This window comes from Symsagittifera roscoffensis, chromosome 3, assembly GCF_963678635.1.
Source record: "Symsagittifera roscoffensis chromosome 3, txSymRosc1.1, whole genome shotgun sequence".
NCBI lineage: Eukaryota > Metazoa > Xenacoelomorpha > Acoela > Convolutidae > Symsagittifera > Symsagittifera roscoffensis.
The window spans coordinates 81,526,072-81,553,536 of NC_087064.1; the positions used below are offsets into that span (position 1 = coordinate 81,526,072).

Consider the following 27,465-nt stretch of genomic DNA (forward strand, 5'->3'; position numbering starts at 1 on the left):
ATTGAACTTTCTAACTCAAACTTGTGTATTTGGTAGTCGGAACAGTCTCTGCCTTTTGGACAGCGGCGGACTACCTTTTTCATTTTGAATGAAGAATTAATTTTCTCATTCAATGAGTTTATCATGTTCCTCCATCAGTCCCTTAAAGTATTTCGCAGTTCCAACTCTCAGCTCGTCTGTTGAGCTCTCATCGCATATGAACAAGGCTCCTGGATGCTGTTGAAGTGCAGATACAGTCCACATATGATTGACCCCTGAAATATATGTCGAAGCTGAATTTAAACTTTAAAGTGATTATTTTTTCTTTTTTTGAGGAAGGTTTTTAAAACCATCTGAAAGATATAGTTGCCCACAATTCGAAAAATATAGCGAAATTTCAATTGCAATTTTTTTAATCGGTTTTATGATAGTTATTTTAAGCAATGAGTTTAAGCAATGAGCGCCGTTTTTTCTTTTTGTACACAAGTAGGCAAGGCCAGCGACTGACTCCCGTTCAAAAATCGTTCCTAATCGAAGTGACTTCAAAGTTGATTGGGATCAAATCACTTAAAATGCATTTCAGTTGGTTTACCTGTTAATTGCCAATATGATTGTTTTGATTAACAGATTAACATATATTCATTTAAACAATTTAGTTTTAGTTAATTGGAAAAAGTTTCAGTCGTGATCCTTTACAAGGCCAAAGTGCACCGGATATGCGCACAATCTTATGTCTGTATGTTCCTGGATTCCAGAGACAAATATTTAAACAGGTTCAAAAATGTTCCGCGTACAAATACTTGTAACGTAAACTTTGTCGGCACATTTGTTTTGTTGCAGAATCCGCAATAAGCGAATATAGCTAGTTGTTCTGCATTCAAAACTGTAAAAGAAATCCGCGAAATATACGTGGATTCCGCAAATGTAGGTGATCTCAAAGTTCGCAAATTTTCTAAGCCGATTCCGAAATTTGTACGTAAATTCCGAAGTTTTGTTTTTTACCGATGTTGAGCAATTAAAAGCAAGAGCTTGGAATTATTCATACCAACGCGGAATTTGAAAGCAAAGACTTAATCTTTATCATCGGAGTCTACGGACAAATATTTAAACATTGGTTAAAATAAATCGTTGTATGTCAACCTTTAGTATCGATCACCCGAAAAGTTTTCTCAAACTTCACTTCTTTATATTTAGGGACCGATGAAAATACAAGTACCGATTGTAACCTTTATTTGGGATTGGTGGGTTAGTTGAGAATGATTTTAATTCACGGGGGTAGTATTCGACATGAGATGAGAAAGAATTCAAACCATGAGGGCAGTATTTCAGATTGGATGAGAGTCAATTCACAACAGTAAGACAGTTTTTGAGATGAGAGGAATTGCTTTTTTTCTGGTTTAAGTTAAGTGTTTGAAAAACCTTGGATCCAAGCTTGTTGGTTGGAATTTTATTAGTTTTTTTGAGCTGTTGGGGGAGTAAAACTTATTGGAAAACTAAAGGGCGGTGGGAACGCCATAGGCTTGGTCCTGGTATTAGAAGTCGTTGTCAGGGTGCTCTCAGCTGTGAGCAATTACGCGCTTCTGCTTGAATGATGATTTTTAGATTATTTTGATTGCGGTTTGTCGTATATCTTTAAAAGTTACATTTAGTTGCCGTGAAAGTAACGCGATAACCAAAACTTCAAATCAATTGTGATGCCAGCATAAAAACTTTCAAATATGGGACTAAAAATTAGATTTGGTGGCCGTAAGTTTAGTCTCATATTTGATAGGCTTTTTTTGTTGGCATCAATTGCTTTTTGAAAATATGGCCAGGTTTCTGTTTTTCAGTGAGTGGTGCGAATTGAATAGTTTTGAAAAATTGTAATGAATTGTAAAAAAATCTTACGCCCCTACTGAATGAAACTCAAGCTTTAAAAATTAGGGTTTTTAAAGGACTGGAAAAGTTTTAACTGTTGAAACTTCAAAAGTCCTAATTTTAACCTCACGTTTCATCCATGTCTTGCATTGAACTGCAATTATTGTTGTTTTGCAACAATCGAAGTATCTTCACAGATGAATCCAGGGCAGACTTCCTCATTAGTTTATGAAATCAGGTACGTACTTTAAATCAGGAGCTATATATTTCCCCTGGTTACCCATGGTTGCCCATGGTTACCCATGGTTACTATATGATTCCCCTGGTTACCCGTTCAATTCTTGCGCGGTTTTTGAGCGGTTTTCTTAGATAAACCGTTCAAAAACCGCTCAAACCGCTCATTTTAAAGCAAGATTTTGAGCGTAATTGTCTAAAAAAAACCGCTCAAACTGCTCAAATCTTGCTTCAATTTAGGTGAAAAATATCGACTCGGGAAGGTCTTCCATCTAACCTTGTTCGATGGCTTTGTGTAAAGCGAGTGCCTTGTGGTGACCGGTGATGAGAATCATCACCTCAGAAGCATCCATTACTGTCCCCACCCCAACTGTCAGTGCACGTTTTGGAACATCCACTCCAGATTCCTAAAGGTATTAGTGACTTTTATCTTAACTGAACTAAAATTGAATTTTTTATTCGAATCAATCAGAAACAGCATTTCCCTACTTTTTTTGAAACTAGCCAGTCAGAATGACCTTTAGTCTTTGATTCGAGCAACTTTGTGCGGGTGATTTATCACATAAAGTTACTCAAAATAACTTCTGGATTTTCCATTAAATTCTCATGCATTAGCTCTTTTTTAGAAAACCGTTTGTCGCTTTATTAATCTTAAAAGATTATGGGCCCAGAATCACAAATACCAGTTACAAGTCAAGAGTCAAGATTGATTGATTATTCAAACAGACAAACTAAGATTTGATGTGAGGTTTTTTAAAAAAAATCACAACTTGAGAGAGACCACTGATCAGATAGACAAGTCAAAGATGGGAGCAGGGCAACACAACTTGCAGAGATAGGCAATCAGGCGATGGAAACATGGGCAACACAACTTGAAGGAACGACAGGGCTTTGGAAGCACTCACCGCAAAAAAAAAATAACTTGAAAGAAAAGGAGTCAAAAGCTGCACGAAGGGACACTGAGTGAACACAGCACAAGAAGACAGATAACGCAGAGTGAAAAAAAAACGGAAACAAACTGATAAGTTACGTGTTATATTTGTATAAAATACTGTTTAGTACCAGTCTTTTGCGGAGGGATAAGTTCAATTTAATGCGATTTATTCAATCTGGAACAGAAGTTTCAAAAGGAAATTTTGAATCATAAACTACAAAACTGATACCCAAAAAATAATGGAACTCTTTAGTGCTAATTTTTTTAAACTCAGGATGAAATCTGAAGAAGAATCTCAGCTGTTCTAATTCGCTGATATGTTTTCGGTTCCATAACTGTTAAGTTCAGAATCAAAGTTAGATAAATAAAAAATAGTTAGTGATAAATGCGAACGAAATTGTTACTTATCTAACTTTCATTTGTCTAAATAAATGCTTTACTATTTCGCCAGGTTAAAGTTTTTTTTCGATGTAATATTTTTCATGCCTAAGCTAATTCGTATATTGCATTTTAGTTTCAGTAAATTTAGTTTGGGTAATTGTGCTCCGAAACTCTCAAACGTGTACTTGGGTGCTGTCAAGTTACTCTCAGCGAATGCAAATCTCGCCTCAAAATGTGACTGCAGAACTGCTTTTGTTTCGGTGATATAATGTTTTTATATGTTTTTGTAAAAATGTTTGAATAACTTAGTTGAAAGGTGCCACAAAGTGTAAAATTACAATCACATAAGTGAGTCGTTTTTTGGCTCATCTCAAGCGTTGCCACTCTTGCCTTCAAAATTGACTGCTCAAAGTTTTTTATATTCTTATATATGACGTTTTTATCTTTAAAAAAACTATCAAAAAACAATCAAAAAAAATTCCAACTTGAATTTTCCAACCCTGTAGTTGGGAGATCTCAGCGTATTCTCGGGCGTTGAACTCTTTTCCGCCATTTATGACTTCTAACATCCACAAGTGTTGAGGTTTCGAGTTATTACGTCTTTGGTGACCTTTTCAATTTTTTCAAAGGACCAAAAAAAAACTTACAAAAACATAAATTACCAACCCTGACTGATCAAATAATTTGAGTTTCTAACTTATTTTTTTTTTTCTGATTTTTAAATGTTCAGAAAAATTCAGTTTGAAAATTTAATTTCTGTTTTTGAACCCTGTAGTTGAGTGCTGTCAATGCAATCGCTGATTATAGCTGGGTGTTTTATAGTCGGGTGCTGCCAAAGTAGTCTCAGATTTTACAAATTTTACATATGTGATTGCTGAAATGTCTCTGTTTTCCTAGATTTGACATTTTTTTTGATGTTTTCATTTTAAAAAACGCTCCCATTCTACTGAGTTAAATTCACGCTTTAAAAACTAGAGGATTTCTGAAATATTTCATATCCTAGAACGACTGGAAGGGATTCAAATGTAGTTTACAAAATAGGTTGAAACTTCAAAAGTCCCCCTTCAATTCAAAACTCTCAATTTGTAATTAGGGGCTGTCAGGATACTCTCAGAGGTTGCAAATTCTGCCTCCGAATGTGACTGCTCATTTACTTTTATTTTCGGAGATATATAAGTTGTTTATTGGTTTTTTTCAGAAGCGATGAGAAAACTTTGACTTAAACAAAAATAAACAAACCTAAAATTTCGAAACAAAAACAGGCTGCAATAGATGAACGAGAAGAGATGTCTGAAAAACAACATTTCTTATTTGTGATTCTGTTGCATTCTTAAACACTCTCTGAATAAGATATCAGTTTGTTGACAAGGCCTTACAAGGATCAAGGAAGGAAAGCTTTGGATGTTTTACGAAAGTGGTTAAATGTTTCAAAATAACTAGTTTGCGAAAACAAAATTTAAAACAAATAGTTTAAAAAAAAACATTAGCTGAATTAGAGATAGATCTTCGAGTCGAGCAAAGGAGTTTCAGCATGACTTATAGTGCGAGAAGAAAACAGTGAAAACTGTTAATTGATATCTTCAAACAAAGTATTTTCATTGAAATCTGAAACAAATGACGGCTTATCGAGCTGCTCGAATTTTCCCGAATGCCCCTAGTCTAACAAACCAATTTTGCCAGAAACTGATATTAAGAGAAAAGATAGTGAAGAGTTTGAGTTGCTAAGAGCGGTTTTAAACCGGAAAGCAGACGTTTTTTCAAAACATAAAGCGGATATTGGTTGCTGTAATTTCGTCGAGCACGAGATCGAGCAAGAAGAAGGCGCCGTTCCCCACAGGGAGGAAGCGAGACGCATAACACCTCATAAATCGGAAGCGTTCTGAGCGGAAATAGAAATGCTGCTCAAATACGAGATGATAGAAACCTCGAAGTCACCTTGGGCTTGTGGGGTTCATATAGCCAAAAAGAAAGAAGGACAGCTAAGTTTCTGCTGCGAACTTCGCTACCTTAACGCGGTGACCATAAGGGACGCTTAAACAATAGCACGCATAGACGAAAGCCTCTGAAAACTTGGAAACTTGGCGATGCCACACTTGGCGAAGCCTCTGGAAACTTGGAAACTTGGAAACTTGGCGATACCACACTGGACCTGGGTTCTGCCTACTGGCAGGTTTCCTTTCGGAAACAGGATAGAGAAAGGACCGGATCCGCATCTGAGTTAGGCTTGTACCAGTGGAAGAGGATGCCCTTCGGTTTGTGCAATGCGACGGCGACCTTTTAAAGAATGATGGCTCAGGCTTTGACCAGCATAACAAAGAAGTATTGGAATCTCGTGATGTGCTATGTTGATGACGTAGTGATAGCGAAACCCACCAGATAGACCACATTGACAGACTTGATGAAGTCTTTGACTGCATGAAGCGAGCTGGCTTGAAATGCAAACACTCGAAATGTGAGATCCTTAGGGACTCAATAAACTACCTGAGAAGAATGGTAGATAAGCATGCCGTGTTAACATAGAAGGCACCCAAAACGGACACGCAGATGATGAGCTTTCTAGAATTTGCGAATTATTATCGAGAGTTCATAAAAGGATACGCAGACAAAGTCTACCCGATGCAGCAACTGATGCGCAACGAAGGGAAGACTTTCGAATGGAAAGAAAGATCTCAGGAATCCTTCGAGAATGCATAGCGGGAGCTGAGCGAAGCGCCATTTCAAGGCATGCCAATGGAGAAAGGAATCTGCGTTCTCGACACTGATCCTTCAGTGGTAGCCATTTCCGGAATACTGCATCAAGAGCAAGAATGGAATGTGTGAACATTTCTCCGTTCCATTCTATACGGCAGTAAGGAATTGAGCGACATTGAGATGATATACGGTGCGCCAATAGCAGAAATGTTTGCTGTAGGCACGTTCAAGGAGAATTATCGCGCCTAATTGAGGATCGCTCCCTTTAAGTTGCGAGTGGACAACCGAGCCTTATCGGTATTTTAAACGTACTCGTTGAACCAGAGTTACATTGGTTGATGGATAGTCAGGTTAATTGGCTTCCATTTGATAATCGAGCACATGATGCCTGAAAGCAATAGAATGATGACAGCCTGAGCAACAAAACTGAAATTTACGAAAGGTTGGAACAGAAGCAGGCCAATCAGGTGGAAAGTAAGGAACGATTTTGGTTTTAAGATAGTGGGACTTATCAAGCACTTCCCTTGATGAGGTGGCTGGACAAGTCAGGGTATCCTATACCAGGACATCGTGAATTACCAATTGAGAAAGCGGCCGAGATTCAGATCTTGTCCAAGAAGGACCTGGAGCCTTTGAATCTGTTGCTACAATCTAACCTGGTTCAACAGGAACACTCTCGCATGAACATAAGCATCATTTAAGATAAAACGGTGCAGGTCGCACCAGAGGTGATTTGATTATTAGGCAAAAAAGTACTAGAGATGATCCTGAATGTGCAGCAGCCATAGAATCGTTGACGGTCAGCGAGAAAGTGTGGGTAAAGCCATCAAGACGCCAACACAAGGAAATTGAAGGGACTGTAGAACAGTAGTTCAGCTACTAGTTTCCGCAATTCCTCAAAGCGTTTTAAAGAAAAAATTGTACAAGATGAGGGAATAAGAGTTCAGGACTCAGAAGAAGGCAGTCACTTTTTAGTTGCCTGATCAAGGACTAATAAAAGCAGAGTCGGAAAACTCGGAGCAAGAAAAACTGTCCGGTGAGTCGAACTCTGAAGAAAACGGATTGGAAGATGGACAAAACTAGGTGGACCAAAATTTTGTCCGGGGGTTTAGATGGATGAGTAGATCATGCACGTCAAAATCTGAAGTTGAGATATGCTCTACGTTCGACTCATCTTTAGAAGACCACTTAATGAAAACGGAGTTAACAGGTACTCAGACAGGAATTCGAGGTCGGGATCTGAATTGTCAGAGTTGGCTATTCACACATTGCTGGTGGAGACTCGAGCAAGATACTTATACAGTAAGGTGCATAAAGACACTGATAGTGATTGCCACCTGTTCTCCAGTGAAAAAGTCTGTGATAATGCGGCAGATGGCCTGGAGATGAAAACGGTGTCAAAACGTTCGATGAACCTATTACCACAGAAGGAAGCAGTCAGGACTGAACTAGAACCATTCAAACAAGAGACAAAACCATTATGACCGTATGACAATAAGCTTACAAAAGGTGAATCGAAAATGGGGCAACCGACAAAGGAATTCTAGAAGAAGATAGTAACCGGATCTTGAGACAGTACTATGTGCAGAAAAAAGGACGGTTATAACTGAATAAGGTTGATTTCGATGCTTGCAAGAGGAGAGAACAGGACAAGGTCCTATACAAATATAACCCAAAAGTGTTGCCGCATCTATCAAACAATTTTTATTCAGGTCCCATGATCAAATGGGCCATCAAGGAATCGACAAAGTATACCAGAGGAACTTGAAAATCTTTACATGGCCCCGAATGAAGAAGGCATGCTAGAAGTGGGTGAGAAAGATCCCAGGAAATTGCGATTCCCATTCAGTCAACCGAGCCCTCCGAGTTTAACAAGTGGTGCAGTTGGATCACCAGAAGATATGTATGACAGACAGTGGCTACAATCAGGTCTTAGTGATGATCGACCACATCACAAAGTATGCAGAGGCCGCGCCCTGCAAAACTGCTTCAGCTGAGGCGACTTGCCATCATCTGATCAATAATTGGATAGCCAGACACGGATGCCCGATGACATTCCAATCAGAGACTGGAACTTTTTTTGCCGGGAAGCCAACTAGGGAGCTCATGAGAAAATCTCAGGTAGCGCAGGCTAACTTTACGACGAACCACCCCCAGAAAAATGGCTTAGTAGAAAGACAAAATCGGACTCTGGTTTCGATGCTGAGGGTTTATTGTTCCCGATACTTGCTAGATTGGGACAGATATTTGCCACAATTATTGTTATCTTACAACGGTACGCAACATTCCATCACAGGAATTGGTCCGCACGTGATGTTGACTGGGCATGTGAAGGCATTTCTTTTACTCGGAGTATGAAGGAAAGAGACCGCCACAAGACATCGCCACAAATCTTTGTTAGAGATGTGATCAGACGTCAGCAGGATTTAGACGGCTTGAGTAGACACAATACGCAATTAGCTCAGGCGAGGCAGGGGGAAAATATGACGAGAAAGCAGCTGGTGGAAAAGATTTTTTGATAGGAGACTACGTGTGGGTTTTTCAGAACGTTAGCCTACCGAACGGAACGGAGAAATTCCTAAAGAAATGGAAGGGACCGTTCATGATAACGAAAGTGCATCAGGCGGGACAATTTTACAGACTGAGTACAAGCCGAGCTGCGCACTTTGAAAATATTAAACCACATAAACCATCCACAGAAGACTGGTGTATAGCTTAAGACATGGAGGAGGACAATTACCTGATGATGGGCCCTGCTTGCGAAGGCACTGGAATAAGGAACAAGTCCACCGTTGGACCTGGATCCTAGTGAAAAATTGAGGCGAATGCAAAAACCTTAAAACAGAACAGAACTGGGAAAACCCCGAGCAGATAGAAGTTCCCAAGAACATGCAACCGGATCTACCCTTTTCAATTCAGACACGATAAAATGACAGGTCAAGCCAGCAAAAAAAAATCCTTACGGAGACGAGTTCGCAGTGGACACGATTAAATTGAAAAAGATAGTAGAAGACCTAGTGGGTCTGGAGGAATAACCTTTTCACAGGATGTAGACGTTGTCGATGACCAAGACAAAGAGTGGATCGACGTTCAGTCTAAACCCGAAGTGGATTTTGACGACGAACAGCAGCAGTCTTACGAACAAGAATTGACAAACGTTTGCGTCTTGGAGTGGTTGAAAGAAATGACATCAGACTTAACTCAAGGAACCCAGTGTTGCAATTCATGACGTGGACCGCAAGAGCATGAAATACAAAAAAAATTACAAACATGAACCTTCCTGGGCAGCCCATTATTCATTCCTGCGTCTAATTTTAACTGAACATCCGGTATGCAATTGACGGTGACTCCGTGGAGTGAGGTTAGGACTTACCCACACCGACAAAATAACTTTAAAAAATGAAAATTGAGGAGAAACAAGTAACTTAGAGGCAGAAACAGATGAAAGAGATAGGGAGAGTAGTACAGTCATATTTTAACTTGCTAAATGAATACTCAAGTAGTATAATATTAACAGATAGCGATTTTATACTTACAGATAGGACGTGTGCAAAGACCAGGAATAGGGGGTCTGGCAGCTTGGCCACCGGCGGCTTCGCAGATACCAGGGAAGTATTTACGCTTCTTGGTTACGAGGCCGACGGACAAGCAGCACGTGGACCCTGAAGGTTTGACATTTTCACTGACGAGACTATGAGACTCCTTGCTAGAGAGGGGGTAAAAGAACTCTCGCTTCCGGTGTATGACCCAAACAGACGACGACTGCATCCTCGGGAGCTATACGCGCTGATACGTGAAATTTTTTTGGATACCAACAAAAAGGTGTATCTACATAAGAAATTTTATTTAAATTTAGGTTGAGTGCTATGTGTTATGTTATTATTTAATCAGGATCTCGGGTTTGGAAGGAGTGGTGATCACGAATTCTCAAACAATTTTTCTAGGAACAGAAACAAAATGTGGACTGTCCACTCTCTGATCAGTTTCCAAGATTTTAGAGTGGTTTGATTTTTAAAATGTCTTGAGATCGAAATCTTTTTATCTGACTGTTTTTAAATACGTTTCAATATAATTTTGGAGCAAAAATGACATTTGTGATATTCGTGACTTTGTTTCTATATCTTGATTGATTAATATAAATTTTGAACTTCAACCTGTTGCGCGATCAATTTATCAAATACATTAAACGAAACGAGCTGGACAATCTTCATGAAACTGATGGATTCATGGATTCAGCCTAAGTTCAGGTGGGGCCACTCATGGACGAGCTCTATAGTAGGCTCTTGGAAAGAAACTACGCACAGGATGACCCAGAGGTAGTCAGTTTGACGGCTGCTCTGGTGAATTTTCTAGGGCATGACAACCGTGAGGACCGCTCCACGGAAAGCTTGCTGATGGCAGTTTTGGGCGAGCAAAGAGTGTTGCAGCGCCGAAGTCTGCGTGTTATGAGATGGAGAAATGGAGCACTCTCGAGAACTGACTAGGCGCTCAAACCTAGGTGGGTATCACGAGAATGTACCAGCCTGGAGAGATGCCTCTCCCAACCAGGCTCAGGCCCCGTTTGCGGAGAAGACATCAAGCTTTCCATCAAGAAACGAGAGGCGAGGCTGCCTCCTCTACCTCACAGTTGAAAGCTGCAGTGCTCGCCATGACAACCACGGTAGAAGAAGAAGTACAGACGAATGAAACCATGGAAGATCTAAACGAGACGAGACACGAGTTGGACCGAGTGAAGGAAACTTGGCTAGAACTGAAAAAAATAGAGATATGTGGACGAGACTGTTTAATAACTGCAAAAAAGCAGGGACAAGAGTTAGAACACTTGAGGCAGGAGTGTAAGGAGCAATCTGAACGATTGGGAATAGCGAAAAAGGAACGACCGTTATCTGCAAGAAGCGTTCCTCGTGGGCAATTGCCGACGTAGCTTCTGAACTAGCAAACTGAATCAAACAACGGAAGTGCGAGCCCCAACATGACTCGGTAAGGTGACAATCCCTGACCCAGGCGACACCCTAGGCAATCCATTTGTGGAGAAAACGAAGAGGCAGCTGGTGGAAGCCGCTGGTCGACTCGTGGCTAACAGGAATGGGTCAGGTTCCGGGGTGTCTGCACCCTATGGAGAATTTTATGATACTGGCAGAGTAGAGCTCTCCTCAGAAGTGGTGAAGAAGACAGGAGCTGCTGCGATGACGAAATCAGGAAAAACCTCCATCAGGAAGATCAGGGAGATGTCGACGAAGAAAGTGTTGCGTGTGCTAGATATACAAAAGATGAATCAGATCAAAAACAGCTTCACGGGAGACCCGGAGACGGACATGCAAGCTTGTTTCAATAGATCAACTTGGAGTCTAGCGATGAAAATGCAGCAGACACTTCTTGGAACGTCCCATTTGGTATTGGGCGACAGCCGAGTGAGAGTTTTGCAGAAATTGAGAACCTCATGGATCACTACGAAGGTGCCACATTCGGAGGTTCCGCAGTAGCCCAGGTGTATCAAAGAACAAGCCTGGATGGGCCGTGTCTTCCAGGAGCGTTTAAATGTGTTAGAGGTTGAACTATTTGACAGTGGAGCACCGAGAAAGCAAGGAGCGACAAGCATGCAAGCAATTTCAACTTTGCGCCGCCTAATCTGGAGACATGCTTGGGATCAGTTCCAGCCGTGCCGCAAAAAATGCAGAGCTCAAGTGAGTACGAACAAAGGTCTGACGTATTAGACGGACTAGTTGAAGCACCAGCGAGAAGGACCATTCATCCCCGACGAACATTGGGATAGTCAATCAGACGACAGATACAACCTCAGATCCGTGACGACGACCAGGACTGCGAGCAGGGAAGATCAACGTCCAGATAGAAGTTCCCTGATGTGGTCAAGACCAATACTGTCCATTTGGCACATTTGCAAGCAAGTTTTGATGAAATTGAAACTTAAGACAGTAAGATTTGCAGCTGATGCAAAGAGAATGCTGAATGGCGCGAGACTGTCAGTGAATTGACTGTACTCGATCGTAGGAGTTTAGAAATCAATTTCAGCTCTACGACAGCATTACGGATGGCTGACCTTGAGACCTTGAGGGACTGCCCTCAGACAACGCCTTGGGTCCTGTGAATGCCAGACCATTGCAAGATGTAAGGAAGAATCACGGTGAGCAAACTAGACCGGGGAAAATCGTGACAAAACGGGCACTCACTGGGCATTATGTGAAGATATTTAGACAGATGCGAATGCCTCCAGCTCATGTGAAAGAGATAGAGAGAGAGCGAGTGCTTATCCGAAGCAAAAACACAAGAGGATGATGCAGAACGATATGGTGAATTGAGATTAAGAATAGACGAGACCATCCTCGCTGCCTACGTCAAAGCAGAGATGAGAAAGTCGAAGATACTAGTGATTGTGAGCTCGGACTTTGTGAACAACCCCGAGTCCTTGTTATGGCCTGACGTGATAACGTTGACAGGAACCGACCTGGATTGAATGCAACCCATATCAATGCCAATTGGGGATCAAAGGCAAACAGAAATGAATCCTATAACGATATTTTTACCGGCATCAATGATCACTTGCACAGCAAAGGTCTCCCGAGCAGACTCAGACTGCCAGCAATGACAGAAGCTGCGTTGTGGTAAGCAATCAAAGACGTCCTGGAGGTCATAGTGAGATCATGGACGTGTTGTAAGAAGGAGGGTACCAGAAGATAACCCCAAAGCCAGTATCCGTGTGATCCCCGGGATATGCACACCTCCCAGAGGGATTGAAATTTGTGTATGCAATGATTTCGCTCCCCGAAGAAAAGGAAATATGATGTGATCATATCTGCCCCCAATCGCGAAGTAGAGGCGAGGAATCTGATACCTCTTCGGTCAAAATTGCCTGCAGTGGGGTCAGATAAATCAAAAGCCGTGAGCGGATTGAAAGATCAATCATTATAAATGCTTATATTAGACAAAGTGTTGGGATTTGAACTGTCCAATTTCAGCAGCCAGCTCAAGGTGAAGCCAGAAAAAGATGATGATCGTCAATGTGAGTGATAAAGGAGATGTCAAATGACCTGTGGTTCAGGGGAATGGAGGCCGATGAAGAAGAAAAGCCAAAGAGGTAAAACGCCAACGAAAAGAAAGCTCTTTTGGAAGCTATGGTTTTGCGAGCAAAACCGGAAGCAAACGCGTGGCTGCACTTGACTACTCGACTAGCAGCATTGGGCATGGACGTTTTTGAGTGGGGCCCACCGATGATCGCCAAGATCCACGCTTGCCTGGCAAGAGAATTGAATTAAACGGAAAGTGAAGGAGAGAAGTCAAGCGGAAATGTCCGACAGGTTGTGCCAGATAACACTCGAGGCATTCTGGACAGAGAAAGTAGCAGGAAAATAAAGGTTTGAGAGGACGGATAGCATGTTGGAAGGGTTGGGAGCAGACGGTCCGCGTCCTTCCTGGCAAAATTTTACCCAGGGCTTTCTCGCTATCTAAAACGGGAATTCCTCAAGGCCATTACTTAGTTATCTATCGTAGTTGTCCTGAAACTGCTTGTGACGTTCGGATCAGAAAATTTCAGAGATGGACTCGCCGTGCTGCTGACCGAAGGAATACAGAATCTCTTACTGGACGAACTCCTGACATTGATTGCAATAACGCCTGGAAAAACGGGAGAATTAATGGCTTTACTCCCACTACCCGAAACAGATGAGGAGAAACGAGCAAAAGTTTGACAATGAAAGGTCTACGGCCTCTTGAATTAAAATGGACTAAAGACACATTCTAATTCAATACTTGTTGCAACAGAATTACTTCGGCACAGGAGAAGATAAGACGATAGAAAGAGAGAAGGACGTGCAGCGTTATGTAGGAGGCATGCCTCTAATCAAGGATTTTTGCCTAGCTATGAGAACAGATCCCTTTGCACTTATCAGGGGCGTCAGCGAGTTTGTGACGGTGATATAAAATCCAGCAGTGAATTTCGCGTTCCCTGATGCAAAGGTGGAAGCCTGCAGGAGATCGACGTGTCACCTGGACCCTATTTGAGTAGTGGATGGGAGCACATTCAATTGGTGCGAGCAGAATGTGCTACGTGAATCATTAAGCGAAGATTTGCTGTTTGCGAAGATAGCAGAGCCCAAAACGGACAACAATAATTTTCAAAAACCACTTCCGCAATCGAATGGCCGAAGTGCATAGAAGGCATCTTGAAGTGTTACCAAAGCTCTGGAATTCGAGACCTTACGCAAAACGAATAGCGAAATAACCAGAATTTCACGCTTGAAAGCCTCATATCAGAAAGTGAGGAAATAAACTGAAGACTGGAGCGATTAACCAAAGCTATCAGAAGAAACACCCTAGTTTCTCTTATTCCGTAGGATGCTGCACGGAGCAGAATCCGTAGTACATCCTCCCAGGTTGAAGCGTGCGAAACCAACGATCGATGGACCCGTGCTCCATAGTCATAAATGCTGCCGTGCTGCAGTATACGCAGTTTATATGTGGATAAGTCGACGAGGAGAAGGATGAGTAATGCAGCCACTATGAATTCCTGGAAGATTCGAGTAAGAATGGGTCAAGTAGGCCAATCGCAATGAGAGGTAAGGCAGATGAGCAGGAAGCTGCACTAAAAGTCATGAATGAGGCCAGTGTTGGCAATAACTGGGAAGCTGCTGACTAGGACTGCTCAAGCGCCCTTCAGGCGTGAAGAAGTTCTGATAAGATATGGAGAAAGTGAAGAATGGTCAGCAGGTAAGCTAGTCGTGCCAAAGCTTCCAGTCGAAATAATGAGTGATGAGCAAGGACCTTCAGGGTCGGGGAGAGAAAAAAGCGAAGTGATGAAGAGAAAAAAGACCGTTGATCGGAAGAACCAATGGAGCAGATTCCCGACCAAGCGGGAAAGGACGACGACAAAGCCTCAGTAGGTGGTACGTCTAGCCAGGACTTCAACTTCTTGGACGAAGACGAGGAAGAAACAGAGACGTTTGGCAGTGACGACTGAACCAGCGGAAGATGAAACTTCCACGCTGGAGCCTCCCTCAGCCTTTTTGAATGCAGCCTATAACTTGCCGGCTGCAGCTCTCCTGGCAAAATTGAAACTATAACAAAGAAGATTTTAACTAAGTCTCCGACCAGGAGGAAAACAGAAGGCGCAGCCCGATTACATTTTTTGGGAACCCTGCCAGAAAAGTGGTAAGTTTAGCACTGGGATCAACGTAACCGGCTTTAATGTGGACAGAGTTGCTTTCATGGAGGAGGCCTGGACAGTAGTAGAGTGCTACGGGACCCAGTCGATCTTGAAAACATGTCTCAACAGACCACTGATACTGGAAATCCTTGACAAGCTGGACGAATGCGAAGGGAGAATAAGCGAATTGCTAATTGATTCGACCAGTGATGAGAGTGATACAAACTCTCCGCACCAAGAAAACAAAGAGAAAAAAGTATACCTGTCCAGAACTCGAAAAGGAACGATGTGATCGAAAATGGTGATTGAAAAGATCAACGACATGAAGATGATGTTGGGCAGCAATGTAACGTCAAGAAAAACTGGAAAGGCGAATGTGGACTCTTAACTTCCAACGAAAACTTTGAACTCAGCTAAACGAATGCGAGAGGCAGATGCCTTTGACATGGAACAAGGCAATGACAGGTTGCCTGGCAGGACAGAAATGATGACCAATGTAGCGATGGTGCCACCCATACTCGTGGAAGGATTTTTATCAGCCAGATATAAAGCCAAAAGGAGTGACTGCACTCTTACTGGATACACGCTAGAAATGGAAATACTCAGCCAATGTTGTGACCCTTAGGGATTTGAAACCTTAATTCATGAACCACGGAACAGGAAGCGTCGTAGGACAGCTGACTCCAGTGGAACACAATCGATTGACAGTCTCGAACACATTCTCCTAGACCAGCGCGCCGGTGGATACATGGAAATGATGGAATGCAGGAACTCAGCTAGAACATCTAATCGCTCTAGAAAATAAAAGTGCCATTGAACATTACCTCGACAAATTAATCAAGGACACAATAATGAATCAGAAGGCATTTAAAATGATAGCATCTTCCAATATGCACACAGAAGTGGTGGATCAATTGGTGACTTTGCCGTCGAGGACAGTGTTACCACGCCATTTCGAAGAAAAAACGAACTTCTACGAAAAAACATGCTCTAAAAGCGATACTGTACATCAGAACTGAGCTGCAACTCAGACTTGCTTGGTGTATGACGGGACTCACGATGGGAGAGTACGATTCTGAAGAAAGGAAAAGGTCGAAAGAAGAGAAAGCACTCTTGATGACGCATTTAAGAGACCTGATGATCTGTGAAGTAGCGGCAGTAGCGTGTGTGAAACGCAGATACGCTCTCTTTTTCACCCGGCTCTTTTTGAATCAGATGTCGGTTCCAGAGATAAATATCTTTGTGGTAACCCTGAAAGAAGGCAGTGAACTGGCAAAGACATTGCTCGTTCAAGCGCTGGTAGACATTTACCAAAGCAAGCCACTGCGAAGGAACATGAAAGAACCTGTGGAACTAGAACCCTTGAGGAAGAACGGCGAAATCCGACAATTCTCAAATAAGGAGCTGAGGCTCACGAAATATTCGATATTGGACACTGCTGAGGTCCGGTGAATACTGTGGACCGATCAGAAAGAAGTCATACCTTTAAGTGTCGGGAATTGTTGGAATGCCCTATAATCTTTCCATCGATGAGGATATACTTGATTGTTACTTCGACTATGAAAAAACTGTGTTACTGAGATTCTGGTTGTCATGAACATCAACAATAATAAAAAGTATCGCCAGTCAGCAAGTCAAACTAGGACTTGTATTGGAAGAAAAGTTGGCTGCACCCTCCATAACGAAACCTGACAGCAGAGTGGAGTTTGGATTGGGATTCTAAGATGGATTACTGAGGACAAGCCTGATGGTACTATGGAAGTTAATGAAGCCATCATGGTGCCCGAGTCCAAACACTTATTCGATATAACGAGCGACGCAGGATGAGCAGAGAGTCTTTTCGCAGACCGTTTGGAGCTTGGTACCTAGTTGGCTCGGTGATGGCTCCAAGGTGTAAAAGCCGATATCCAGTACTTTTTATCCAGTCCAGAGAGAATTGAATGCAAATTGCAATTTGCAAAACCTCAACATAATTTACAATTTGATGACTACAGCCTCTAGAAGCAGCCGAGAGGACGGTGTAGAATTGCCTGGCTGGGGACCAGAAAACTGTGTCTGTGGACTGAAAGGTCATATGTATGAAGATCTTGACTGCGTAAAGACAATTACGAGACAGCATAGACAAATAACGATACAAATATAGTGATGAAAACGAGAACGGAAACGGAATTATTAGCAGAATTTATTATAGGGACTGAAGTGAATCTAGCGTTTGCACTAGGATTTTACAGCAAGTTTGGTTCTATAGAGTCGCTAGTGAGTCTAGAACAAAAACATGAGATGGTCACAGCCATCAGTGTAGAATTTTTTCCGGGAGTGTCACAAGTTGAACAGAAGCATATCGGAAAATGGAGAGAAGCGATTGAAGTCGAGATGAGCTTCATGCAGAGTGAAACTTTTCGCAGACCTTCTGGAGCTTGGTACCTAGTAGGCTCGGTGATGGCTCCAAGGTGCAAACGCCGATATCCAGTAAATTTTGTGGCATTGGACATAAAAAGCACAAGGAAGATAGTGGATCAGGCTTTCTCAATAGCAAAATGTAAGAGAATGCCGGAGAAATCTTACAGGTTACCCTTTGAAATTTTTGTCGCAGTTCTAGAAAGAGCCAAGGACGATTTAGAACCGATATTCGTAAAAAAATTTCCTGTGGTAAGCAAGTGGTAACTTTTTGATTTTGAAAGATCACGAAAGCAGAAAAGATCAACAGCAACGGATTACAATGCAGTAGAAGATAGTGAAGAAACCACCGAATGATGATGGAAGTGAAACCACTGCTGGAAGCTTCAAGAAAACGAAATTGGAGAAGAATAATTTTGACACATGATGAGTTCGCATACCATGTTTGCTACAAACATGGTGGTATTCTGGGCGAAGTAATTTGGTGTTGGTTTCGGGCTCTGGAGAGCTGCTCTCCATGGGTTTACCAGGCTCATCACAGCCCGTATCAATAGCGATAGTTGGATTTATGGTGCCGATCAGATAGCTGGAACAATTGACAGGGAGCACCGACCAAAGAACTTGTAGAAAAACTTGTTTGGCTAAAAAGTTTAGATCTTTTTGAGACAAGGTGCAAAGAAATGTGAAATTTGGAAATAATGATGTGTATGAATTTTTTTATGATCTTTGATCATTTTGTACAGACAATGTAGAATTTTTAAAACCTGATGATGCACAAAAGTGTGCGAAATTATTTGTTTGAATTTACAGTTTTAACGCTTTATCAAAACAATAGACAATAGTTTTAACATTTTTAGCTTCCCGGAATGTCTTGAACTGAACTTAATTAACGTATAATTCATTTATCAGAATATGAGAAGCTAGGAGCTGAGGGAAAGGGTTAATCCATCAACGATGGATATGGTGATTTTCATCCACTGGAAAAAAATATATATATAATAATAAAAATAATAATAATAAACAAGGATTTAGACATAAAACCATGGGGCTAAAATGCCCCGCGTTGGGAGTTTTAAACTGAGTTTTATAGTTTCTTTGAGTTTACACAGCTATTGCAGCAGTTTATTATCCATGTGCATGGGACACTTTCCTCATATTTACTGATGAAATATATCCAGAAAACGTTTTTGAGGCTTGATTTGAGTCTTTCGTATTTCAACGCAAACAGGTCTTCTTCTTCCTGAGTCTGTAAAATTTTGTTTGCTAGTATAGGTGTTCTGTGCCAGAAATTGCTTTTCGACGTTTCGTAATGATAATTTTTATGCGCTAAGTTATTTTTCGTTGATCTTCTTGTTGGGGCTGTAGATTCTTTGAACTGAACAAATTGTCTCCAATGGAAGTTGTATTGGTCGTTTATTATTTTATGAAGCAAGAGAATGTCGTGCCTTTCGTGGTAGAGAGACAGTGGAAGCAGGTTTAATCTAATCAGTCTGTCTTTATAGTTGATGTTGTTACATGACAGTATCCAACGTGTAGCTTTTCTTTGGACATCTTCAATAATTCTTAATTCACACTTATTTGCTTTCCATATGGGTGAGCCATATGACACAATTGGGGTTACATATCCACAGTAGGAGTTCAGTTTCATTTTTAAGCTCGCTGATTTTGAAATATTTCTTTTAATTAAAAATAAGCAGCCTATTGCTTTTTGGGCTCTTATTTTTGCTTGTGCTGACCAGTTCAGGTTGTTGGTTATTTGTAATCCAAGGTCTTTTTCTGAACAGGTTTTTTCAAGTATATGGTCACCGAGATACATGTTTAGGTCAAGTTGGGGGTCTTTGAATATTATATTGTGACATTTTTTCAAATTAAGACTCATGGAATTATCTTTGCACCATAAGTTGATCGTGATTAGGTCATGTTGAAGCAGGGAAGGGTTCGTTGCAACAATTTTATAATCGTCTGCGTAACCATAGCACGAGTTGGTTAGTGATGACGGTAAATAGTTGATGAATGTAATGAAGAATACTGGCCCTAACAGTGAGCCTTGAGGTACGCCGCAACTAACTTCAAGATGGCTGGATACTGCCGCACCTATTCGTACTTGCTGTTTTCTGTTGGTTAAGTAGTTTGCTAATAGTTTAAGTGCGTTTCCTGATATGCCAAATTTATTGAGTTTATGTATGCACAAGTCGTGAGGAACTTTGTCGAAAGCCTTTTCGAAGTCTAAGTATATTGCCTGTAGAGACTTGATATTAGGGTTATCAAAGTCATCATAGATTTTGTCGAGGAATTGGAGCATTTGCAGAGTTGTCGATCGTTTAGGACAGAAGCCAAATTGGGAGATTTTTGGTGAGATTTTAAGGAAGATCAGTTTCTCTAAGACTTTGGATACTGCAGTTAGCAGGCTGATGGGCCTGTAGTTTGTGACCGATTGCTTGTCTCCATTTTTAAAAGTTGGGATGATTTGGCTAAGTTTCAGATCGTTGGAAATGTTGTTTTGTTGGTGATGGCGTAATAAATCAGTTTTAGAGATGAAGTTATGATATCTGCTAAATTGGTTAGGACTGTGTTACCGAGTCTATCTGGTCCTCTTGCTTTTTGGAGGTTTAATGTTTTAAGGATGTCATATATCTAATTTTCAGAGAAATTGAAGCATTTGATTGAGCCAGGTAATTCAGCTATTGGTAAAATGTTTTCATTCTGTTTAATGTTAAAAACGCTTACGAAGTAATTGTTTAGAAGATTAGCTTTACCGTGCTCTGTTGATTCGGTTTTTTCATTCCAGTGCATTGTTTTTGGAGTACTTGAGTTTTTTCGTATGCTTTTAAAGTATTTTTAGAGCTTTGAGAAATTTCTGCCCTTGAAAGTTGATTCTTCGAAATTTTTCTGATCTAATTCGGATAAATGATCTACAAGGTTTTTAAGTCTTTCAAGATTGCGGTTATTAGTATGAGTAATTTTAAAGGCTACTTTTTTTGATGTTGTCTTGTGTCTTTTGATAATATTGGAGGTTTCAGGTGTGATCCAAGGTGCTAGGTTCATACGGTGTTTGGTCTGTTTTTTCATGTGTTTTTCTAGTGCTATATATAGCCAGAGGTACCATGAGTTGATTAAGTGGTCAATGTTAGAGTAGCACTACGGTTGAAAAGGGTGTTCCAAAATTTATTTGTTTAAAGTAATCCAATCGACGTTGTTTAATGAGAAGACACCAAAGTCCAGAAAGTCGGATCCGTGTTGTATGGGAGTGGCTTTTTCTTCATTGTGTGTAAGAGATGATATCGTGATTAGAAAAGGGTTGTGGTCTGATAATTCTCTTTCTTGGTGTGAGAAGTGTTTTTTCATATGGTTGTCTATTGTGGTGTTTAAAATAATGTCGGGGTTGTTGCAAAGGACAATATCTAATTGGTCATGAGGGGGTTCAATAAACTGTTGAAAGTTCATATCAGTAAAAGTCTGCAGTACTAATTGTTCGTGTTTTTGGGTTGATTGCAAGGTTTGCCAATGCGTATTAGCGAAGTTGATGTCACCAACCAATAAAATATTTGGGCATTGAAATTCATTTGAGTAGTCAGTTAGCATATTCAATAGTTTGTTGAAGTCATCTGTGGATAGCTTATATTTGCTTTCGTTCGGGGCACTGTAGATACAGCATAGGATGAGAGGTGTCGGAGTGTTAAGGAGGAGTCCAACGCAGTCCGTAGTGTGTATTTCATGTTTTGTGAAAGCTAGGGATTGCTTTACAGCAATAAGCACGCCCCCGTGTTTCGATTTTGTTGAGTTGGTAGGTCTATCACATCTAGTTATTATGTGTGCAGGCAGAAAAAGCGCGTTGTCAGGGATATTTTCAGTTAACCAAGTTTCGCTTAAGCAAATGATGTCATAATCGTTCGATAGTATTATTTTGCTAAGTTTCATACGTCTATTTATATCCAGTATACTTCGTGTATTGAATGACATAACATTCAGCGATTCTAGTCAGTTGTCATTTCTAGTCTGAATTGTGCTGTTTTCCTCCGGTTTAATTGTAACTTTTGTCCAGGTGTCGTCAACTTTTTCATGCAGTTCTAGGTTTCTGATTCGAAGATTTTTGGGGTTTTTACCACTGCTGATGAGATTTCTACGTTCTCTCAGGATGGCGTTTTCCAGTTTCATTTCTTCGACTGAGAGTTCCTTACTTATGAAGACATTTTTGTCATAATTTTTGAGGGCCGGTGTTGATGATAGTATCAAGTCTATTTCTCTTGGACAGGTTACTCGTACCAGTATAGTTTTGTGGTTTGCTCGTTCTTCGCTGAACATTCCCAAATGCTTGAGATCAGTGATATTGCATTCGAGGTTTAAGAATTTCATGATTTTATTTACCTCATCATAGTCATGGTCAAGTCTTTTTCTTCCATCTCTTTCCTTGATCTCGGGGACCCCTCTTATTCTCAATCCTTTGCTCAGGGGTTTGATAATGTTTTGCGCCGCTACTTGTAATCAGGGTTTACCCTGTTCTGCTGTTGGCAGGCTTTGGATGGGATCTTTAATATTTTCCATTTTTGTCGAGACTTCGGCTACTACTTTACTTAACTTTGAAATTTCTTCTTCAATTTTTTTGATGTTTTCACTTTTGACATGTGATGCTGTGCTTCTGATTACTTGATCTCTTTTTCCGTTGGACAAACAGGTATTGCATATCAGTAGTGCGTTGTTACCAAGTTCCAGTATTCCATTGAGTGCAACGGTCGAGAGGCCAGTGCAGACAACTTCAAGGTGCATAGAGCAATTACAGGTGATGCATTTGTATATTGGGTCATTTTCGTTTATTGGTTTCTTGCAAGTTTTGCAAGGTTTTTTGTCCTTTGACATTCTCAGTTTTATTTATGTTTACGTCCTCTTATCTCTGTGGAAACTGTGTTTGGGGGATGAAGGTTTAGGTAGTGTACTCGAGTCCTCAGGGTGGTACCGAAAGGGCGCCGATTGAGGACTGAAGTATCAGTGTTAGGGTTATGAAAACAGTTGTGTGGGACCTTAAGGGTACTTGATGACTAGCGGGAGAAAACGGTTTTATTTTATAGATGTGAATTCACAAAGACATCAAATCTGGCGATACCTAAAGGGTATCAATAGAAAATTCAGTCTCTGTGAAAATGATGACACCGACAAATGTTGTTGCCGCAGTGGTATATATTCGAGTAGCCCTCGCTATCAGTTTTTACACAGAACTTCTTGTAGATGATCTTCTTTTTCAAAATCGTTTGGAGACTCGCAAGCGATGCTGTTGTTAAATGCACTTCGTCGGAAGATAGAACAGTTTTGGTGGTTATTCCTTTCGATATACCGCGATATCGCCAGAGTTCTTTCTTTTTGCGAAGAATATCGTTTACACGTTCCGTTCGGGCTGGTCTTCCGAGTCTGGGTGGTAGAGCGATAATGAAAACTTTATTGCAACGTTCTGTCAACCGTAGGCCAAGTTGGGATAATTCTTCAGCAACGTCTTCGGGTGTTCTCGTTGAGTCTTTTTTGTCTTTCGTAAACAGATCGTTCGCACCGATGAATAGAGCTATAATATCGTATTCGTTCTTGCGGGGCAAGAAGTTTAGAACATCCGCGCTACCTGCACCAGGAAGGCTGAGGATATTGAAATTTGGGAAAGTTAGATTCTTCAATTGTGAGTTTCCGATCAACAAGTGTTGCGACGACGATTTCTTGAATATGTGAAATCTCGTTGGTTTTCACCCATCCACGGCTAGGAACGGACGGGACTTTTTTTTCGTTTCGAATAAGGTGTTCTTGTTCCTAGCTACAACTTTTCTGAAAACACACAGTTTGAACGAGGGAAGAGGAATCTATTTAATAATTTTATCTATTTAATTATATAGTAATTAGGTTGTAGCCCCGTTTTTAGGAGTGACCTCGTGGTCTGGGGATACTGAGACCCAGTCATGAGCTCACTATTTTTGCATGCAACTAAGTTAATTTTCGCGGTTTGGCCAAAGCCTTAAATTAAAATGACTTTGTCGACCAGATGTTAATGAACCAAACGTTAAACTGGCTTTGGAAGAGACGGTTAAAAGCATGTGAACCTGTGTTTATAATTGCAAAAGAAATTCATCTGCCGAAAGTGACGTAATGAGCATTCCAAGAACGAGCGTGAGAAATGGCGAAAAAAAATGTGATAGATTTCTAGTTTCGACAAAGGAATCTTAAGATTTCCAGTGGAATAAAAACTTCAACTATTGATCCAGTTTTCTCAATTTGGGTTCATGTTATCAAAAAAGGGCCAGTCATAAATTGTTCTAGAAATTCAAAGAGGCATCTATTTTTTTTTGAAATTCGAATTTTTTCCTAGAAAGTCATTGTTTTTTATGTTTACTTGCGTTCATTACTCTTTTCCAATATTCGATTGGCTTTGTTTATCTATGGTTGTTAATAGTACCTTCTGATAGTACCTTCGACCATTTGATTATACCTGGAAAAATCTTCTATTTGCTTCAATAGTTTCTGTAGCAAGTGACTTCACCCTTGTTCGAGATACTAGGCTAGAACCAGGCTCGTTAAACGCGATATGCCCGTCTGCTCCGATTCCTCCAACAAACAAGTCAATGCCACCTGCATCTCTAATCCTCTTTTCATACTGTTCGCATTCAAGCTCGAGGTCGTCGGCGTTTCCATCTAGTATGTTGACGTTGTTGGGATCTATGTCAATGTGTTTGAATAAGTTCTCGAACATAAAGGTGTGGTAGCTCTCGGCATGGTTCATGGGCAGGCCGACGTATTCGTCCATGTTGAAAGTTCTAACATGTTTGAAGCTAAGAGAGCCTAAAAAGTCTACAGTTTACTCATGATGAAAGGCAACAGTATGTCCCATTATCGATACTCTCAATCTCTAACAAAAAATCTCATCAAAAAGATTTCAACATGTTCTTATTAATTTCCTTGAGCTTCAAGTTTTTGTATTAATTAACGTCATGTGTGTTTTAGCGGGCGTTTTCATTAGAGATTGCTGAGCGATTTTTAGTTGTTGCTGTTATTTGCGCGTAGCAAGCGCGTCAAGAAAGCTAGATATGAGCTTCAGGAACTTCGCTGCTTCAGCCGGCCAGAGCCACAGTTCTATTGGAGTGAACTCAGTCTGGTTTTTGGGGAATTTAAAAAATTAAAAAGGTGAAGATTAGCGTGGAGAGCAGGAGTCGCAAAATTTCCGGGGACATTGGGGTCAATTCTATTGCGGCAAGTGTCTAAAAACGGGCTGTAGCCAGATCTTGCAGCTCTAAAGTGCTTAGTGTTGATCGAGGGAACATTTTCTTAGCCAAGGAAATTTCAGGAGGGAGCAGTGGGAGCATTTTGGATGGCCTTAGTTACGTGTTTTGTATGGATTGAATTTAGGAGTTGTTTATTAGTAGTGTATTAGTACGGACTTTCTTTTTTTCCAACCTAACTCGCAAATATAAGTGTTACTTATTTGGTGGCACTTTTGCTATAATCTCGATCTGTAGCATAAATTTTTTAGCGTCTGCTGTCTGCTTTATTTGTGGCTTACCAAGTGTCCGTGGCTGAGTGGTCAAAAACAAGAGACTCAAAATCTCTAGGTCGAAGATGGAACTCGAGACTAAGCAGAATTTTTACTATTTCGAGGCTTATTTCTACTTTTTCTTAGTGCACTTAATTGAGCTGCTTTTTTGTCGTGTTCTCGCTAGTGTTACTAGTGTTATCATTAAAAGAGTTGAACTCGTTGCTCCCGGCAATTGTTTTAGGGTAAGGAAACCTACGGCAAAATGCAGGGGCCGGGAGTCGAAGTACGATTTCAAGTAAAATTGGCAGCGTAGGAGATTATGGTTGGTCAATTAATTAGATTATGCTAAGTCAATTGAGCCTTTGTTGGTCAAGAAATTTGTCATATCAAACTGCGCTTTGAGGAATACCTTTTTTTCTCACGTACCTTCTTTGCAGAACTGCACAAGGTTCTTGTACATGTGCAATGGAGTGCTTCCAGTTGGCAATCCGAGGTTGAACGTCTTCCCTGCCGCACTCCTCGCCTCGTCCCAGTTGTCCTCCAGGAAACTGTTGATTCTGTTGCGCACGTACTTAGCTGCCCACAGTCCCACGGCTGCAGAGTCCTCTTTGATGATCAGACGCATTGTTCCTCTCTCGTACACAGTCAAAGGGGTCAATTATATACGGGAACTTTTTATTACCCTTGCGAAAAGGTCGGTCTCAAATCAGTCAGCTCATTTTTCCAATGTTTTTTCTATTTGTTCTTTGATAGTATACGACATCGGTTGAACTCTGAGTTTAATTTACATTTCTCGTAATTTTTCAAGTTCGACTGTTCTCGTATAATATCATTAGATTACGATAAGTCAAAAATTAGTCAATTGAGCAATTGTTGGTTAAAAAATTCGTCATATTTAAATTGCGACATATTAGATAACATGAGGAAAACGTGCTGACAGAATTGAGGCCGACCTTCGTTAAAAATGGAAAAAAAAATAAACATTGAAAAATTAATTTAAATATTTTTGTTTTGTCTTTTTAGGCGGTTTCACAACTTTCGTCGAAATGTTTATTTTATTTTTGGTTGACGGCTGTCTTAATTATTATATTCTTTCTGGTGCAGGTAAATCAGCTCATGAGTTTTTTGTATTACAGATTTTCTATATTAAGTTTTTCGTCAAGCACTGATTTTTCATTGCTTTCTACCTGTCTGGGGTTTAACGAACTTATAGTACTATCTCGTACGAAAAAAAATTCTGCTCAAAATTCTAATAGAATGAATTGTTTTGTAATGTCAACTTGAGTTGGTTTCTGCAAGAATTAACTTGATAAATTCCTGTGATTCTGCATACTTTAGAGTTCTTAAACCATTATAGATGTATTATTTATTATTCTTTTTTATTCGATTTTTTGAGCAATCAAAAATAAGTTTCCAGATTTTTATTTGTTTTAGTTTTTTTATTTGTATTTTTTTAGTTTTTGAGGAAATGTAAAATTTTTAATTTGAGTCGGTTTTAGTTTTTTCACTTGAAATGGATTATCTGGATTAATTTGCCGTAACTCCTGTCGAATGAAATAAATTTTGTTCAGTTATTTAACCTGAAAAATCATCAGAAAGCAGTGGTTTTTGTATCTTTTCATCATTAAAATGCAGTGTTCAAATGGTTTCATTGCTTATCTCAGCAATTTGATGTAAGCAACCAAGTTTAAAGTTTCAGTTTTTTTTTCAGACTGAAGTTGATGCCTGTATGTTTTTGCTGAAGTTGATGCCTGTAAGACCCATTGACAAAATTTTTTATTAGCCGATCAGCCTCGATTTTCAGCATTGGCGTCCGTCTTTGACTGACCAATGTACTATATTTGAGTGCGCGCCCGCCCAAAAACTGCGGTTTTGGTCCGAATTGTTGAATAAATGCTTAATAGCTGCTTTTTAAATATTGTTTGACAATATAATTATTGCTTGACAGTTTTTCATGCATAAAAATTGGTTTATCTTTGAAGGTCTACTATTACGAGGATCCTAGATACCTTGCTGCTTTATTACTTAATGATTTTTTAAATTTAGAGATGAAAGTAAGCAAATTGAGTACAAAATCAAGTCGGAACAATATGCGTAGATCATAATTGACACCTGTTGTCTTAAGAATTTAGAAGCAAGATATATGAAATAATTATAATATCGTAATCAAAAACCGAGTTAGCTATTAAGAAGCGACTCTATGGTGTCTGATTGTATCTGATGTTTGTACTGCAAATTCCTCCCTTTTTCGATTTAAAGATGTATCTGACCTCTGTTATCGTAGTTTATCTAGTCAAACAGAAACTGTAGCTTCTTCGCCAGAAAGAGTTGTAAAGA

At 40.3% G+C, this 27,465-nt stretch overlaps 2 protein-coding genes across 5 annotated transcripts in view; one reads left to right on the plus strand and one right to left on the minus strand.

Moving 5' to 3' along the window:
* Positions 1-27,392, minus strand: LOC134841280 (glucosamine-6-phosphate isomerase 2-like). The gene is made up of 5 exons (XM_063857161.1): positions 27,241-27,392; positions 25,555-25,762; positions 24,088-24,437; positions 2,348-2,477; positions 1-254 (listed from the first exon to the last, which is right to left on the minus strand). Exons 2-5 carry the CDS (start codon positions 25,751-25,753, stop codon positions 106-108), a joined length of 828 nt encoding a protein of 275 aa, XP_063713231.1. The 5' UTR covers positions 25,754-25,762; positions 27,241-27,392; the 3' UTR covers positions 1-105.
* The window catches only part of LOC134841170 (calcium-dependent secretion activator 1-like), a 570,701-nt gene that overhangs the window by 15,193 nt on the left and 528,043 nt on the right, over positions 1-27,465 (plus strand). The gene's annotated exons all lie outside the window — the stretch shown is intronic.